The sequence below is a fragment of the Protomyctophum bolini genome (assembly GCF_963924005.1).
Source record: "Protomyctophum bolini genome assembly, chromosome: 11".
Taxonomy (NCBI): Eukaryota; Metazoa; Chordata; class Actinopteri; order Myctophiformes; family Myctophidae; genus Protomyctophum; species Protomyctophum bolini.
In genome coordinates, this window is record NC_137872.1 from 35,450,689 (window position 1) to 35,464,960 (window position 14,272).

The window sequence follows — 14,272 nt, forward strand, 5'->3', positions numbered from 1 at the left end:
ATCTTGTCTCACATCTATGCTAGATAGCCTAAGTCCTCTGGACCACATGTTCAATCTGACTTCCACAAGTTCTTAGAATCTGTACTCGGCTTGGAAGATCTGCTTTTTGGTGATTCATGCTCTGACCACCTGGAACACTTTGCAGAGAGCATGTAGAAATGTACACTTGAGTAACTTTTAGACAATGAACACATTTTATGACTATAACCAGTAACCACTTAACCTGTGATTGCACTTTTTGGGTTAGCATTTGCTATGCATCACATGTCTAGATAATGCATAATCTCATTACAATATGCTCATACCTGTATAATTATAGTTTTTACATCCTAATAATTCTTCTTAACAATAATCATGACACATTACAAAGCATTCTATAATTTATTTTGAGGTAAAGTACAAATACAGTGTAATATGCTTAGTATAACTACATATATAAGCAATCATAAGTGCTCATAATAATAACATAATAAAGCCTTTATGATGACTCAAGGTCAAGTATAATACAGGTCACTCACTGGCCTGAAGGATCATATAGTGTATTATAATTCTCATACGTAATATTATAATAATGATTTTATAATGCATTAATTCATAATCACAGTTATAATGCAATCTAGTACGATCACAAGTGGTGCTTTATTTAAAGTAAAATAAATAGCATTCAATGTATGCAAGAATAACAGTTTCTGCCTACACACCTTGAGGCAAAAAAAAAAATATATATATATATATATTTACTTAAAGCACTCTTATTTTATATACTTTAATTCTCACTCAACATCATCGTAAACTAGGTGCACTCCATGGATTGCCTATAAAGAAGTGTGTCAATTGTTGGTTGCAGCCATCAAGACCCATGGATGATGCGGGGAGAAATGACATTTATATGACAGTATGGTGCATCGTTTAGCATCTGTGCGCTTTTGGAGGTCTGCTCTTTAGAGTGAGTGATCATTTGCAGTCGATCAGAGTCTAATCATTAGACGATGCGTTCATGAATCATGATGTGCTTTTAACCCATTTAGGCCTGAAAAAAGTTTTCTAAATCATGACAATTTTCTGAAAGGTTTGAGGGCACATTTTCACGATAAAAAAAAAATAGCAGACCTACAGTACAAGCTCGTAGCACGCCATCCAGTTCAGTTTGTGAGATTAGCTCCGGACACACACACACACACACACACACACACACACACACACGCACATGCACATGCACACGCACATGCACATGCACATGCACATGCACATGCACATGCACATGCACATGCACATGCACACAGACAGATGAAAACATAAAATGTCCAGTCAAACATAATCTGTCCATATGGGCAATGGGCATACTGATATGTGCTGATTTGGGCACGTTTAGTCCATATATGGACAACACTGTCTCTACGTGCCCGCCTCTGACACCACCACTCGAACTGTATAAATATAAAGACTATACCTCATCATATTTACAGTATCTTCTCTTTTATCGTGTTGCAGTTATATAATCTCGAGAATACTTTCCCCTTCGCGTGTTAATGTTTCTCGCGGGTGAGAGAAAACTCGAGATGAAGCTCCTGCTGGCGTTTGCAGTGATCGTGGGCATGGTTCTTCTATTCCCACACGGCGTCTTCTCCGATGCCGACGAGAAGAAAAGGGGACCCAAAGTCACGGCCAAGGTCTACTTCGACATGAGGATCGGAGACGAAGACGTCGGCCGGATCGTGATCGGCCTTTTCAGGAAAGCGGTGCCGAAGACGGTGGAGAACTTCATCCAGCTGGCGACGGGGGAGAACGGCTTCGGCTACAAGGGCAGCAAGTTCCACCGAGTCATCAAAGACTTCATGATCCAGGGGGGAGACTTCACCAGGGGAGACGGGACCGGGGGCAGGAGCATCTACGGCGAGCGCTTCCCGGACGAGAACTTCAAGCTGAAGCACCGCGGCCCCGGCTGGCTGAGCATGGCGAACTCCGGCCGGGACACCAACGGAGCGCAGTTCTTCATCACCGCCGCCCGGACGCCCTGGCTGGACGGGAAACACGTCGTCTTCGGTAAGATCCTGGAGGGAATGGACGTGGTGAAGAGGATCGAGGGCACCGAGACGGACGGGCGGGACAGGCCTCTCAAAGACGTCGTCGTCCGCGACAGCGGGGTGATTGAGGTGGAGACGCCGTTCGCCGTGACCAAGGAATAGGACTGAGGTGTTACTGTGGACCCGCTGGAGCGGGTAACCGTTGTCACTCCTACCCCTGTTGAGTGGCGGCGTTGGAGGAGGAAGAGGGTGTGGGGCCATGGGTGCCATCTAGAGACTGTGTGAGTGTGATATGTCGGTCTTAAGTATCAGAACAAACGAACGCGGAACGCGGATGCTCTGCATATTATGTAAAAGAAAGAAATGTAAATCTACTTAATATGTAGTCTTTTATTTTCGATCCGGCGTGACTGTAAGTGTTGTCTTGGAATTAGCGTGCACGTGCATGAACTCAGTGTCTTAATTGGCAAGAAACTGTGCACGCACACCCCCAGTAGGTTGATGGGACCTGAAGTTCTGCATCTCAAAATGACATTCAGACATGACAGATTCACACGCAGTCAGTTTGATTCAAACTGTTCCTGATGAATACGATTGCCTGGTCCATATGATTCACATTGGCCTTCATTCTTCCGCACCCGAATACACGTCATTCAACTGAATTCAATGGGAACGTTACGCAGCATTCACACTGTTATAATCTGATCGCCCGTGGCTGTGTATACTTGTACGTGAGACACGGTGTACTTGATATGTATTGTGTCACAGACTCACAGTGTACTTGATATGTATTGTGTGTCACAGTGTACTTGATATGTATTGTGTCACAGTGTACTTGATATGTATTGTGTCACAGTGTACTTGATATGTATTGTGTACTGCCTGAACTGTAGCACACTTTATAGTTAGACACGAGAGACATCTCAGACAGCAAGGTCAGCCTTGCTGCAGTTAGCGGTTATTATGTCTCAAAGGGTTGATCCAGCTCTATACAGTATATGTTCCTGTGTGTGTGATAAACTTTGTGAACCTTTAGCGTGATACTGTCGCGTTATTGTTCTCCCGGGCCCGCCGCCGCTGTCGCCGTACCAAAGGTATACTTCAACCGGATTGTCACACACCATGCACCCAGCCGGCACACACTACCTGTCCAGACGAGGGTCCAGTACTTTACTTTAGTTTACAATACACACACTACCACAACTTTTGCCAAGTGGTCCCGAGTGCGCATGCTGGACCATATAGTGTGAATCCCACCAACTCAGTGAGACGAATAATAGGAAGGCGTGGTCGTGGCTGACTCTGCTTTGGTGGTTTATGGCACGGTCGTAGGCTGGTCTTGTGACCCTCCATTATGTGCAGCTTGGTTGAGGGGGCATATATTGGCCCTATCCTATTCAACTAATTATTTTCTTTGTGAGGAGTTTCGGTCGATTATTTGCAGTATATGGAGCTGTCGGCCCACAGTGGTGGTGATTCTGTGACACCTGGGAGTTTGGCGACGGAGCCTTTCCTCCTCTTTAGCTGAAGCATATGTGACCAGGTTTGACTGAGAGACTGCCATCGCGCAAATTCCAGCTTTTCACCAGAGGAGGAAAACTTTTCTATTTTTTTTTTTTCCCAAAAATGAGTTGATAGCACAAGCAGACTCTTCACATACTAGAGCATGTCTCAAATAAGTGTCAGAGCTGAAATCTGTAATGTAAATATGAAATAAATCCTTAAACATGTAGCTAGATGTAATGTTAGAGACCACAGAAGTGAACCTTTCAAGCCTGTTTTCTCAACTCGCTGTTTTCTGCAAGACATTACTCTATCTCCAAAACTGGTGGGTCAAACTGAATACGGTATGTCAATTTGAAGCTATGATCGCCTGCTTTAACATGACATGAAAAAAACCATCCAATGGCAGTCCCTCAGTCAAATTTGGTCACATATACCCTGTGTCGATGTCTGCCTTGAAGAACACAGCGGCCGCCATACTGTAGCTCGTGTCATCTAGTTTGAGATGTTTGAGGCAGGCTGCCCCACGACCGGGGCTCCCATGTGATCGCTCACAGGGTGGGAGGCTTCAGTCAGGGGCATGTCTGTCTCCCTGCCGAGGGGGGATTTATTTTTCACTTACTCACACCATTACAAGCAATGAAATGTTGGAGGGCCATGTTCCACGGAGGCTGTATAGGACAGGGGTGCCCACTCTTTTTTGACATGAGGGCTACTTTCAAAATGACCAGCTCAACAAGATCTACTCACTGAAAACATTATAGTACCATTGCTTAGAATGGCTTTGGAATAGCGCAGCGCTGGCATTACATTTAAGACAAATGCACCTGGAATGGGAAAGGGGAGAAATGGAATAGGTATTTTTTTTTTGTATTTCATTTGTAATCTTCCGACATTTGTGCGCAGTTTGAGCTGACAGGCACTTTTGGGCACCCCTGGTATAGGATAACAGTGCAACAACAGCCTAATTTTGTTGTATGTCTACAATGATAAATGAAGTCTCTATCTTTTCAAAGTGATAAATATTCATGTAAAAGTATTTTACAGCAGGCACTTCTTTCAAATAAACAAACCTCTCGATCACATGCTGTACATTACAAGATTGATTAAAAAAAATGTGATTATAATATAGGAATCTACTAAAACAACAGTCCTCACAACCATTCTTTGTCTCTGTGTATGATTTTAGTTTCTACCTTGCAGTTTATGGAGTCTTACGCTGACTTCCTCTAGAATCAGCCAAGTCTCTAATCATTTAACCCTGCCCTTTAAGGTTCTGCCTGAACAATTTGCAATTTAATCCCTTTGACTTCTCTCTAATACTCCATTCAAAGATCAAACATCCTTCTGTTTCAACCGATGCCTTTGATTCGCTTGTTCCTTGCTGGACATGTTTTGAAAAGTACCTCATGAGATCTAAGACACCAGCATTCACGTACAACAAACAGCCTCTAATTGTCCAATTAGAATTTTTCCTGTCATCATTTTCCTGTTGTTTGTTTTTGTTCTTTGAGTGGTGCAACCACTCCAAGGAACAGCAATGTCCGTGTTCACCTATGTGACGTTAATGAGCACCAGTATGACTATTAATACGCGCTGTTGTGCCAGAAACAGAGAGAGAGGTAGTGCTGTACTGTTGCCTGCTAATGAGAGAGAGGGGGGGGGGGGGGTTTGCACCACTCAGTTCACACGGTGTGATTTTTTTAAAGAGTATAGACAACCTCGTTCTCCTGGTATGTCGGGAAAAAAAACGTCTGCACCCCGTTCTGGGCTGATGCAAGATATAAGCCACCCCGACCTACTTACATTCTCCCAGATAAAGCCTGCGTCATCTATTCTGCAAACTTTGGTCAAGCTTCAAAATCCATATTGTGCCACATATATACTACAAAGGAACTCCCTAATCCAGCTCTCAAATTCCATGTCATTTCATACCATTGAAGTGTCAGGGAGGACCATTTCCGGCTAAACCAATTAATTGGCTTCTCCTGAAGTTATTAGGCTAACTTTTCAAATTTCATAAAAAAGAAAAAGAAAAAAAAAAGTTTTTCTTCTCCCAGCTTTTCATGTGCACCCCTTGATGAGATCAAAGCCGTTAGGTATGCTGCTCATTAAAGTAATTCACTCTGTTTGCAACCATACAAAAGTAGCGCACAACATGCCGCACAGTATTAAGTAAGACAAAGTTAATTTCCCCAAGAAATCTGCAGTTGAATGAAAGAGGGAGAGAGATGGGGGGGTGTGTGTGTGTGTGTGTGTGTGTGTGTGTGTGTGTGTGTGTGTGTGTGTGTGTGTGTGTGTGTGTGTGTGTGTGTGTGTGTGTGTGTGTGTGTGTGTGTGTGTGTGTGTGTGTGTGTGTGTGTGTGTGTGTGTGTGTGTGTGTGTGTGTTTGTGCGTGCGCGTGCCTGTGCGTAGTTATATCTTGTGCTTTTGGGGCTCTCGGTAGCCTTAGTACTTTTGCACTGATGGTGACTTTCCTGTTACTTGCGAGCATGTCTGCCTGTGGCAGTGTGATCGGAGGAACTTTGCTGAGGAGGGCACTTGATAGACGAGACATGCTGTACCGCTGTGGCGTACATCACTTTCCACTCAAGGAGCCACTTCTTCCGGTCAGACGCTGATTGGCAAATCCATCCGAGGGAAATCACGTCTATACTTGTGGAGCTTCGTATACCCTCCTTGACTTTGCTTTCGCTCTTAACTTCGTGATGAAGTGATTCCGTTGTCCCTGTTAGAGATAATATGCTCTTTGTTCCACTGCGTCTTTCCATTGCTATAGTGGAGATGTACAGTATAGCCTTTAGTTTAGAATTAACATATATTCCGTCAGCAGGGACTCGGGAGCCTTACTGTGTGTATAGCAGCGATTCCAGTGGTTGTAATGGTACTGTATTTGAACTTCCCACATTGCAATGCTGTATGGAATAGTGATAGTCCCACATAGGACTTCACACAGAATGGTGAAAGAAACAAGTGAATTGTAGTATAATAATAATATCTCAAATTATAACTCCACTGGAAAATATAAGTATAGTATTCCCACTCCCTAATCACCTTGCAACAATATTATAATACGATTATAAATAAGCTGGCAAATCTTCGTATATAAACGTCACGTTTAGATTTTCTAGGGGCGCCCCTCCTATATAATGTTTGTTTTCAGTTCAATGTTTGTTTTAAAAACGCCATTGACAATGAAGGGAAAATGTACGTCATCTTGTCCCTAACACCAAACATTAAATGCCATTAACAATAAAGAGAAGTATGTGTTTGTTTTGTCACCGTTTGTTTTACATCACCATTACATCACCATATCAACATGAGTTAGACTTTAATATATTAGCGCCCCTCACTTCACAGGGGTGTGATTTTTGTATTACCAACTCCCGACAGCATCTTTATCTGGCTAATTTATGCTTTAATCTACTTACTTACTTAATCCTCTTCGTGCTAGGTAGCACATAAGGTCTTCACCAACAATGCTTTAATCAAACAACTAATTAATTATCATCATGTAACTGCAGCTGTCCTGTTATCCTCAGGCTGCTGTTTTAGCTGGCTGAGAGATCCTTTAAGGTTGAACTATATAATCAACCTTTAATTATACACTCAACACTATGGCGCCTCAAGGGCTCAATGAGGAATTTGATGTCAAACCATTTATGTGTTAATTAATTATTTATTTTTATTTTTTATCTTTTTAACTTTTGTGTATTATTTGTGTTATTGCCATTCTTTGTCCCTATGCTATGTCCTCATTATTACTTGTGCAAGCAGAGCGCGCGGGACTCGTATGCACCGTCCCAGCATTTTCGATGCGTATGCACCGTCCCAGCAATTGACGTAATGACTAATTGTACCTGATACGGCAGTGGTGCCAGATTACATACATGTATATACATAGGAGCATTACCTTTAATCCTTCCAACACTAAAACCGCTAATCAACTTACAAATTACATATACATAGTATATGTATAACTAGCTCTCAATGATTACGTAATAAAGATGTGGATTAAAGGACCCAATGCCAGAGTTTAATTTGTTTTCGACGGTGGATGGATGGAGATTTGTAGCGGTCGAAAGTACTTGCGCACTCTGCTTGCACACTAGTAGGCCATTTATGGCCTACTAGTGTGCAACAAGCAAGTATGCACTCGACAGAGTGCAGTTCTAGTTTTGTACTGTAATTACAGTACCCTACTATATATTTTGCTATTATATTTTGGTCTCATCCTGTAGGCAGTATTTTTTTTATCCATTGCAATGTTTTTATTTGGTTTGCAGCTTACTTTTAACTATGTCTGCACCTTTATACTTTTGGGTTCTAAAAAGTTGGCCTTAGAGCCACTATTTTCAATATATTTATATATATATATATATATATATATATATATATATAGAGTCCTTAGCTTGACATGCCTATACATGCTGATTGATGCTGATTGATTGCAGCCTCATCCTTTTAGATGTGGTGGTCGTGTCTAGCTTGATTTTCATCATTGCAACAGAGCTTGTTCCTTGTAGACCTGCCCATATGCTGTTGTATATAAAACGCCTCTTGATGTTGTACACTCATACCTGACAAAGACCCACAGTGGTCGAAACGTTGTAACAAAATAAATAATGTTCCTGGGAGCTACAATTCAGTGTGCGGACACCCCTTCCTTTTTCATTGAACTATATATAATCAAACAACTAATTATCATTCTATAGTTAATTGTACGCCCATGTTAGTTTTGATTATACATGCTGCCTCTCCCAAGTTTTGGATTATACGTGCTGCCTCTCCCAAGCATGACGTGCAACTCTGTTGCCGCCAGTCCTTTTCCAACGTGGGATTTGATTGAGCCTATAGCATTCCCATGAAGTATCTATCTATTCCTCTGGGATCTCCACATCACATATATGCCCCTTCTTCATATCCTCTGTTGCTTTGGATGTGCTGTTGTATTGGATAGGCAACCTCTGGAATACTAGCGGATCCTCATCTTGGCTGGGTAAGGCGTTTGACAGCAGATCTTCTTTTCTTTGAGGATATTTGATAAAAAATGTCTTTGTATTCCTTCAGTTTCATGTTCACTTCAGTTTGCGTTAACATGTGTACAAGTTACTAAATCTGTCTGATATGATTTACTTCAACTAGGAGGCCTTCGGGATAAGGTCTTTCATTTTCTGTTGAAAATTGTCTCATTGTCTTTGGGTTTTGGGACCATATAGCTTCTGTGTGATCTCTGTAATGTCTATGTCTTCAAAAAGGCATTCATGTATATTGGTATGGAGCGTCCCTCTCTGTCCTCATTAATGCCATAAATTCAGATATTGTCTCTGCGTGACCTTCCCTCTAAGCCTGTGAATTTAGTTTGCATAATATTGTCTGCTGTTTCAGGGGACGGAGTAGTGCTTCTTGCCTCATATCAGTATTCGCCGCTTCCAACTCGTCGATGCATTGCGAGACCTTGTTTGTTTATCCAGGTGTCTTGGGCCAGTATATCAATATGGGATCTTGTAGCTTTTGATATATTTCTGTTCTCATGCTGTTATAGGCTCCATCTTTAATGCCTTTTTAAATTTGTTTTTGAATTTGACAAGGTCTCGCTTAAACTCTGTCTTCAGGTCATATATTTCTCTGTTAATAATAGTCTCATGCAGGCTCTTATCATTGTGGAATAACCTCCTCGATTGTCCCACAATCAAGTTATATCTCTTTTTGAGTGGTACAAGCACTTCCTTATAGCTATGTGTGTGTGTGGGTGGGTGCCTGCCTGCCTGGCTGGCTGGATGGGTCTGAGCACGAAAACAGCATGGTTGTGTTTCACCACCTGTGCGCAACCTAACACACACAAAACGCACATATTAACTGTTATTATGGTGATTTTGAGTGTGTCAGTACAGTACAGTGACAGTACAGTATACAGAGGGTACAGTACAGAGACCCCCACACGGTAACTCTGTCATTTCTCAACCGTTTCGGGCGCGGGGAATCGCTTCCCCCCCCCCCCCCAGCCCCACACGGAGTTGCACCACTCACTTCACACGGGTGTGATTTTCTGTTTTGCTTTGCAGACCTTTCCTATTCCTTCCCCAACTCCTTTCGTGATGTTTGAGAATTGGTTTGTAACAAATAATCACGTTTTGTCATGCTCTCTGCTGCCAACATTGCTGTTGCAGAATTTCATTGTGTGAAACAACAACATGCCACAAATGCAGACATAATCTGTATTCACTGCTAGAATACACTTAATGAGCAATACCAAGTGCTCCAGTGGAACTGCTCAGTGGTCACTAGTATAGGGCATGGCAGTGGTGGCCATTTTGTGTTGTCACAGATAGAAAAAACATTCAGGCTCCTGGTGAGGCATGACCATAAAACATTTTGATTCTGTGTCAAAACAATATTTGAAAACTGCAAAAACAAAAGGCTAACCTTTTTTGACACAGAATCTGGAAAACAATCAGAAAACTACAGGTTTTAGAAGGTGTTTTTAGAATCTGCCTCAGATCTGAATGGGTTCCAATAATTTGTATACATATTATATGGGAAAAAATAATTTATTACATTACATTACATTATATTCATATTAAATTCTTATACCAAGTACTATTCATAGTGTATCCATAGTATGGAGACCTGTGTGAGATGTTTTGTGAATTCGTGATTAGAATTGAGCGTCGCAGTCCATTTATCATGCAGTATCACCACCACCACTGATGATGAATGCCACGGTATTCGTTCGCTGCCTCACGCTTTAAGGTTAAGGTTTGACATATTCTATCAAAGGGAATCCGCATAAGCTTATAGTTTATTCTGTATAAGACCAGCTATAGCTTATATAGCTCATACAGCTCTTGGCATTTACATTACATTACTCAACCATTCAGATCTGTGACATTAATGATGCGGCGTGAGCACGCTATAGAAACTTCAGGAGGAAAATAAGCCAAGTGTCTCACAGTCACAGCCTGTGATGTTGCAAAGGACATCCACGAGTCCAAACATCTGGCTCACAAACTTTACATTAAGCTTACATTACATTAAGCTTACATTAAGGTCACCAAATGGACCCTTATATGGGGCGGCGCCGGCGGTGGCGGCATTATTTCAATATATAGAAATATGAAATTAGTTAGAGGGTGAAACAGAATGCAACTCAATTATCAACTTATGACTTGTCCAACGGCAGTTTTCATGGAATGCACGGAAGACTATGGTGATTAGTATTATTGCCGTCTCCTGGGTGGCTCAGTCGTGTAACTTTCCTGACTGTTTTAAGTAACTAGTAGTAATAGGTAATATATTACCCCCCCCCAGCCAATGTATGCATATATCCTATGCAACACAAAACTAACTGAGCACAGAAGAATAATCATATTTTCAGATTACCTGTTTGACATTCAAAAGAGCAGTTTTAACAACAGGTAGGCTCGCATGCATGCATTTGCATGCAAATAATAATAATTCTTCCCTCTGGCATTTTATCAGCCTTCGCTCTGACTGGACTCAGACTGGCTCAGGGCTAGAGTGGCCGGATGGGCTGGCAACCACAGGGTTGCCAGTTCGAACCCGGGCTCCCCCAGAGTTAGCGTTGAAGTGTCCTTGAGCAAGACACTGAACCCGTAATTGCTCTTGATGTGCTGGTTGGTGCCCTGCATGGTTTCCGCCGCCATCGGTGTATGAATTGTGTGTGAATCGGTGAATTGATGCACAATCTATAGCCTTGGATAAAGGCGCTATATAAATGCACCATTTAGCATTTTTAGATCTTTTAACGTACAGGTCCATTTGGTTTCAATTTACGTGCTCAAGAGTTAAAATATTGTTAAACATCTGCTTTACTTAATTTACAGAAAGTCTGCGCAGTCAGAGAATGTAGAAGAATTGTTATTTTGATCAACGTACGGCAACAAAATATTATTTCGTTTTGAGTCTGAGAGGCTAAATATCCTTAAATGGCAGTCCTACACGGCTCAAATGTCAAATAAATAATGGCCATTGAAATTAAAAGGGTTGAAAACCACTGCTTCAGACAAATACAAGTAGTGTTGAAAAGTAACTAAAGTTAACTTATTATTACCTAAAGTAATATAACTAATAACTTTACATTTTGAGTAATACTATAGGCAAAAGAGGAGACGGCTTTCCTTCTCACCCATTGAGATGCACGTTAACGATGGGATTTTTCCATATAAATAATCAATCATTTCAGTAGCAAGAGCTTCAAAATGTCTTCTAAATGTAGTCAACTATAGGCCTGCAGTAGGCTATGCACTGGACAAATGTGCATGGCATTATTTCAATAAACTAGAAATACGAAATGTTAGAGGGTGAAACAGAAATCAACTTACGACCAACGGCAGTTTTCATGTAATGCACGGAAGACTATGGTGATTAGTATTATTGCCATCTCCTGGGTGGCTCAGTCGTGTAACTTTCCCGACTTTTTTAAGTAACTAGTAATAGGTAATATTTCTCCCCCCCACCCCAGCTAATGTATGGATATATCCTATGCAACACAAAACTAACTGAGCACAGAAGAATAATCATATTTTCAGATTACCTGTTTGACATTCAAAAGAGCAGTTTTAACAACAGGTAGGCTCGGCTGCGTATATTCTTTGCATGCAAATAATACAAAATCTTCCCTCTGGCATTTTATCAGCCTTCGCTCTGACTGGACTCAGAGCTCACATGAAACTTTACTGTTTGTGGCCAACGCGTACGGGATAATAGATCCCCGCGCGGGGAAATAAATTCTTCAAAACGGGCTCAGGCTCTGTGAAAACGCACGGCTTCCGAGTCTCGTTTTCCGCATCCATCTCATCCATGAATGCATCAAGTCGTTCCCTGGAGGTGAAAATGCCTCTTCTTAGGAAATTATGCAAGTCCATATGTGTGTAAGGTCACTGTATACGAAGCCAGTGTTTTGCTCCAAGCATGCCTGTTGTAACGTCGGGATGCTATTATTGCTAATGAGGAAAAGAGGCCAACCAAAGTTAATGAGTAGCGGCGTGTGCAGCAGTGACCTTATATACTGCTGTGGCTACTGGGTTGGGCCTTTTATCAGTTACTTTACACCCACTGTAAATCAACACTATACACTATTTACTTAAGTACTGTACTTGAGTACAATGTTGAGGTATATGTGTTTCTTTACTTAAGTATTTTCAATTTCCAAGTACAATTTGAATCTGATACCGATACTTGTGTACTTTTAGTACATTTTGAGTTCTGGACTTTTAGTAGTACGTCTACATTGCAGTATGGATAATTTTACTTCAGTAAAACACGTGAGTACTTTTTTCCCCACCACTGTTGTTTTAACTGAGTGGATAAATAAACACTGAGGAGTCTGTGACTGTGTATTAAATCCATGTTCCTACAACACACAAGTACAAAAAGCCCTGCTTTTAGACTGTGTGGGAGCTATCCTAGCATCTCAGGAGATGATTGTGTGTGTGTGTGTGTGTGTGTGTGTGTGTGTGTGTGTGTGTGTGTGTGTGTGTGTGTGTGTGTGTGTGTGTGTGTGTGTGTGTGTGTGTGTGTGTGTGTGTGTGTGTGTGTGTGTGTGTGTGCGTGCAAGCGAACAGGGACAACGCTGCATCAATGAAGAATTCTTCTTCACATGTTCCTCTCTTTTGGTCAATTTCCTAAATGATCATAATGTAGAGACAATTATGTCACGGCCATATCATTTATACATTTTTTTAGTAGTACCACATGTGTATGTCTTTCACATCATTGAGTAGTGCCGTACAGTATGATAACACAAATGTGATTAATTTGAAAGCGGTATAGTTTCACTTTATGCATAAGCCAGGGCTAATATCAGAGTGCTATAGCTTGCGGCCGTCTATTCTGCATCTAACGTTGACGTCATGGGAATGCTCTGAACCACCCGAAGAGTACAGAACTATCAGTGTAGTTCCTATTCAAGAAGAGTGAGAAAATATGAAGTGCTGTTGGTTGCATAATAGAAACAAAAGTGATTATTGGACAGCTGTATTTGCCCATTCCCAGAATGTCGTCTCCGGGGATGAAAATTCCACCCAGGCTCTACTATATAAAAGCCCCTGAGAATCGCAAAGTTCAGGATTCCATCTCCCCAACCGCCTACTCATATAATGTATAATCCCGGAGCCATTGATCTTTCGTGTGTGTGCACTATGTATGCAAAAGAAATTGCCTCCAAACGTGTTGCAAAAAGCTGTCATGGGTCTGGGCCTTTGAACCGCCTAATTTTCTCTCCTCGGAAAATGTTTAACATGATTATTACATTTCTGTCCCATGTTGTGGCCACTTGGGCATGCACCCAGAGCCATTGGGATAGCAAGTCGTTCCATTTATGTCCATCGGCACACAAACGTAGAATTTCTGAAGCCTCATGGCTTCCATTTTAGTGGCTCTGGAATTGTATACATTGCTGCTGTTTTCATAATTTTCATAATTTGCCCTCCGGACCTTCGCATCCTGTTCCATTGAAGCATGTCCAGGCACCGAGATATTTGAAGTCCCCAACTACCTCGAGCACCTTCCCGTCGGCAGTGGAAATGTTTTTTGTTAAATGGCAATACTTTTGTTTTCTTGGCATTGAGCTCATGGCCAAACTTTCCTACACTCCATTCTCTAGTAGTTCACTTCCTTTCTCTGTCCGAGACTATAGGGTGATCTCATCTTCATATTCAAGGTCGGCAATCATGATTGGATGTACTCTGTGCCTGTAGTCTTCTTCGGGACCATGTGGCGTA

General features: G+C 41.8%; 2 protein-coding genes across 2 annotated transcripts in view; both read left to right on the plus strand.

The window, feature by feature from the left end:
* asic2 (acid-sensing (proton-gated) ion channel 2) overlaps positions 1–14,272 on the plus strand; it is a gene marked incomplete at its 5' end in the record, with an annotated part of 387,423 nt that overhangs the window by 208,148 nt on the left and 165,003 nt on the right. The window lies entirely within an intron of this gene.
* LOC308324193 (peptidyl-prolyl cis-trans isomerase B-like) lies at positions 1,560–2,186 on the plus strand (the record flags this gene model as incomplete). The annotated part of the gene is made up of 1 exon (XM_080776172.1): positions 1,560–2,186. The coding sequence occupies one exon, from the start codon at positions 1,560–1,562 to the stop codon at positions 2,184–2,186; it is 627 nt and encodes a 208-aa protein (XP_080632298.1).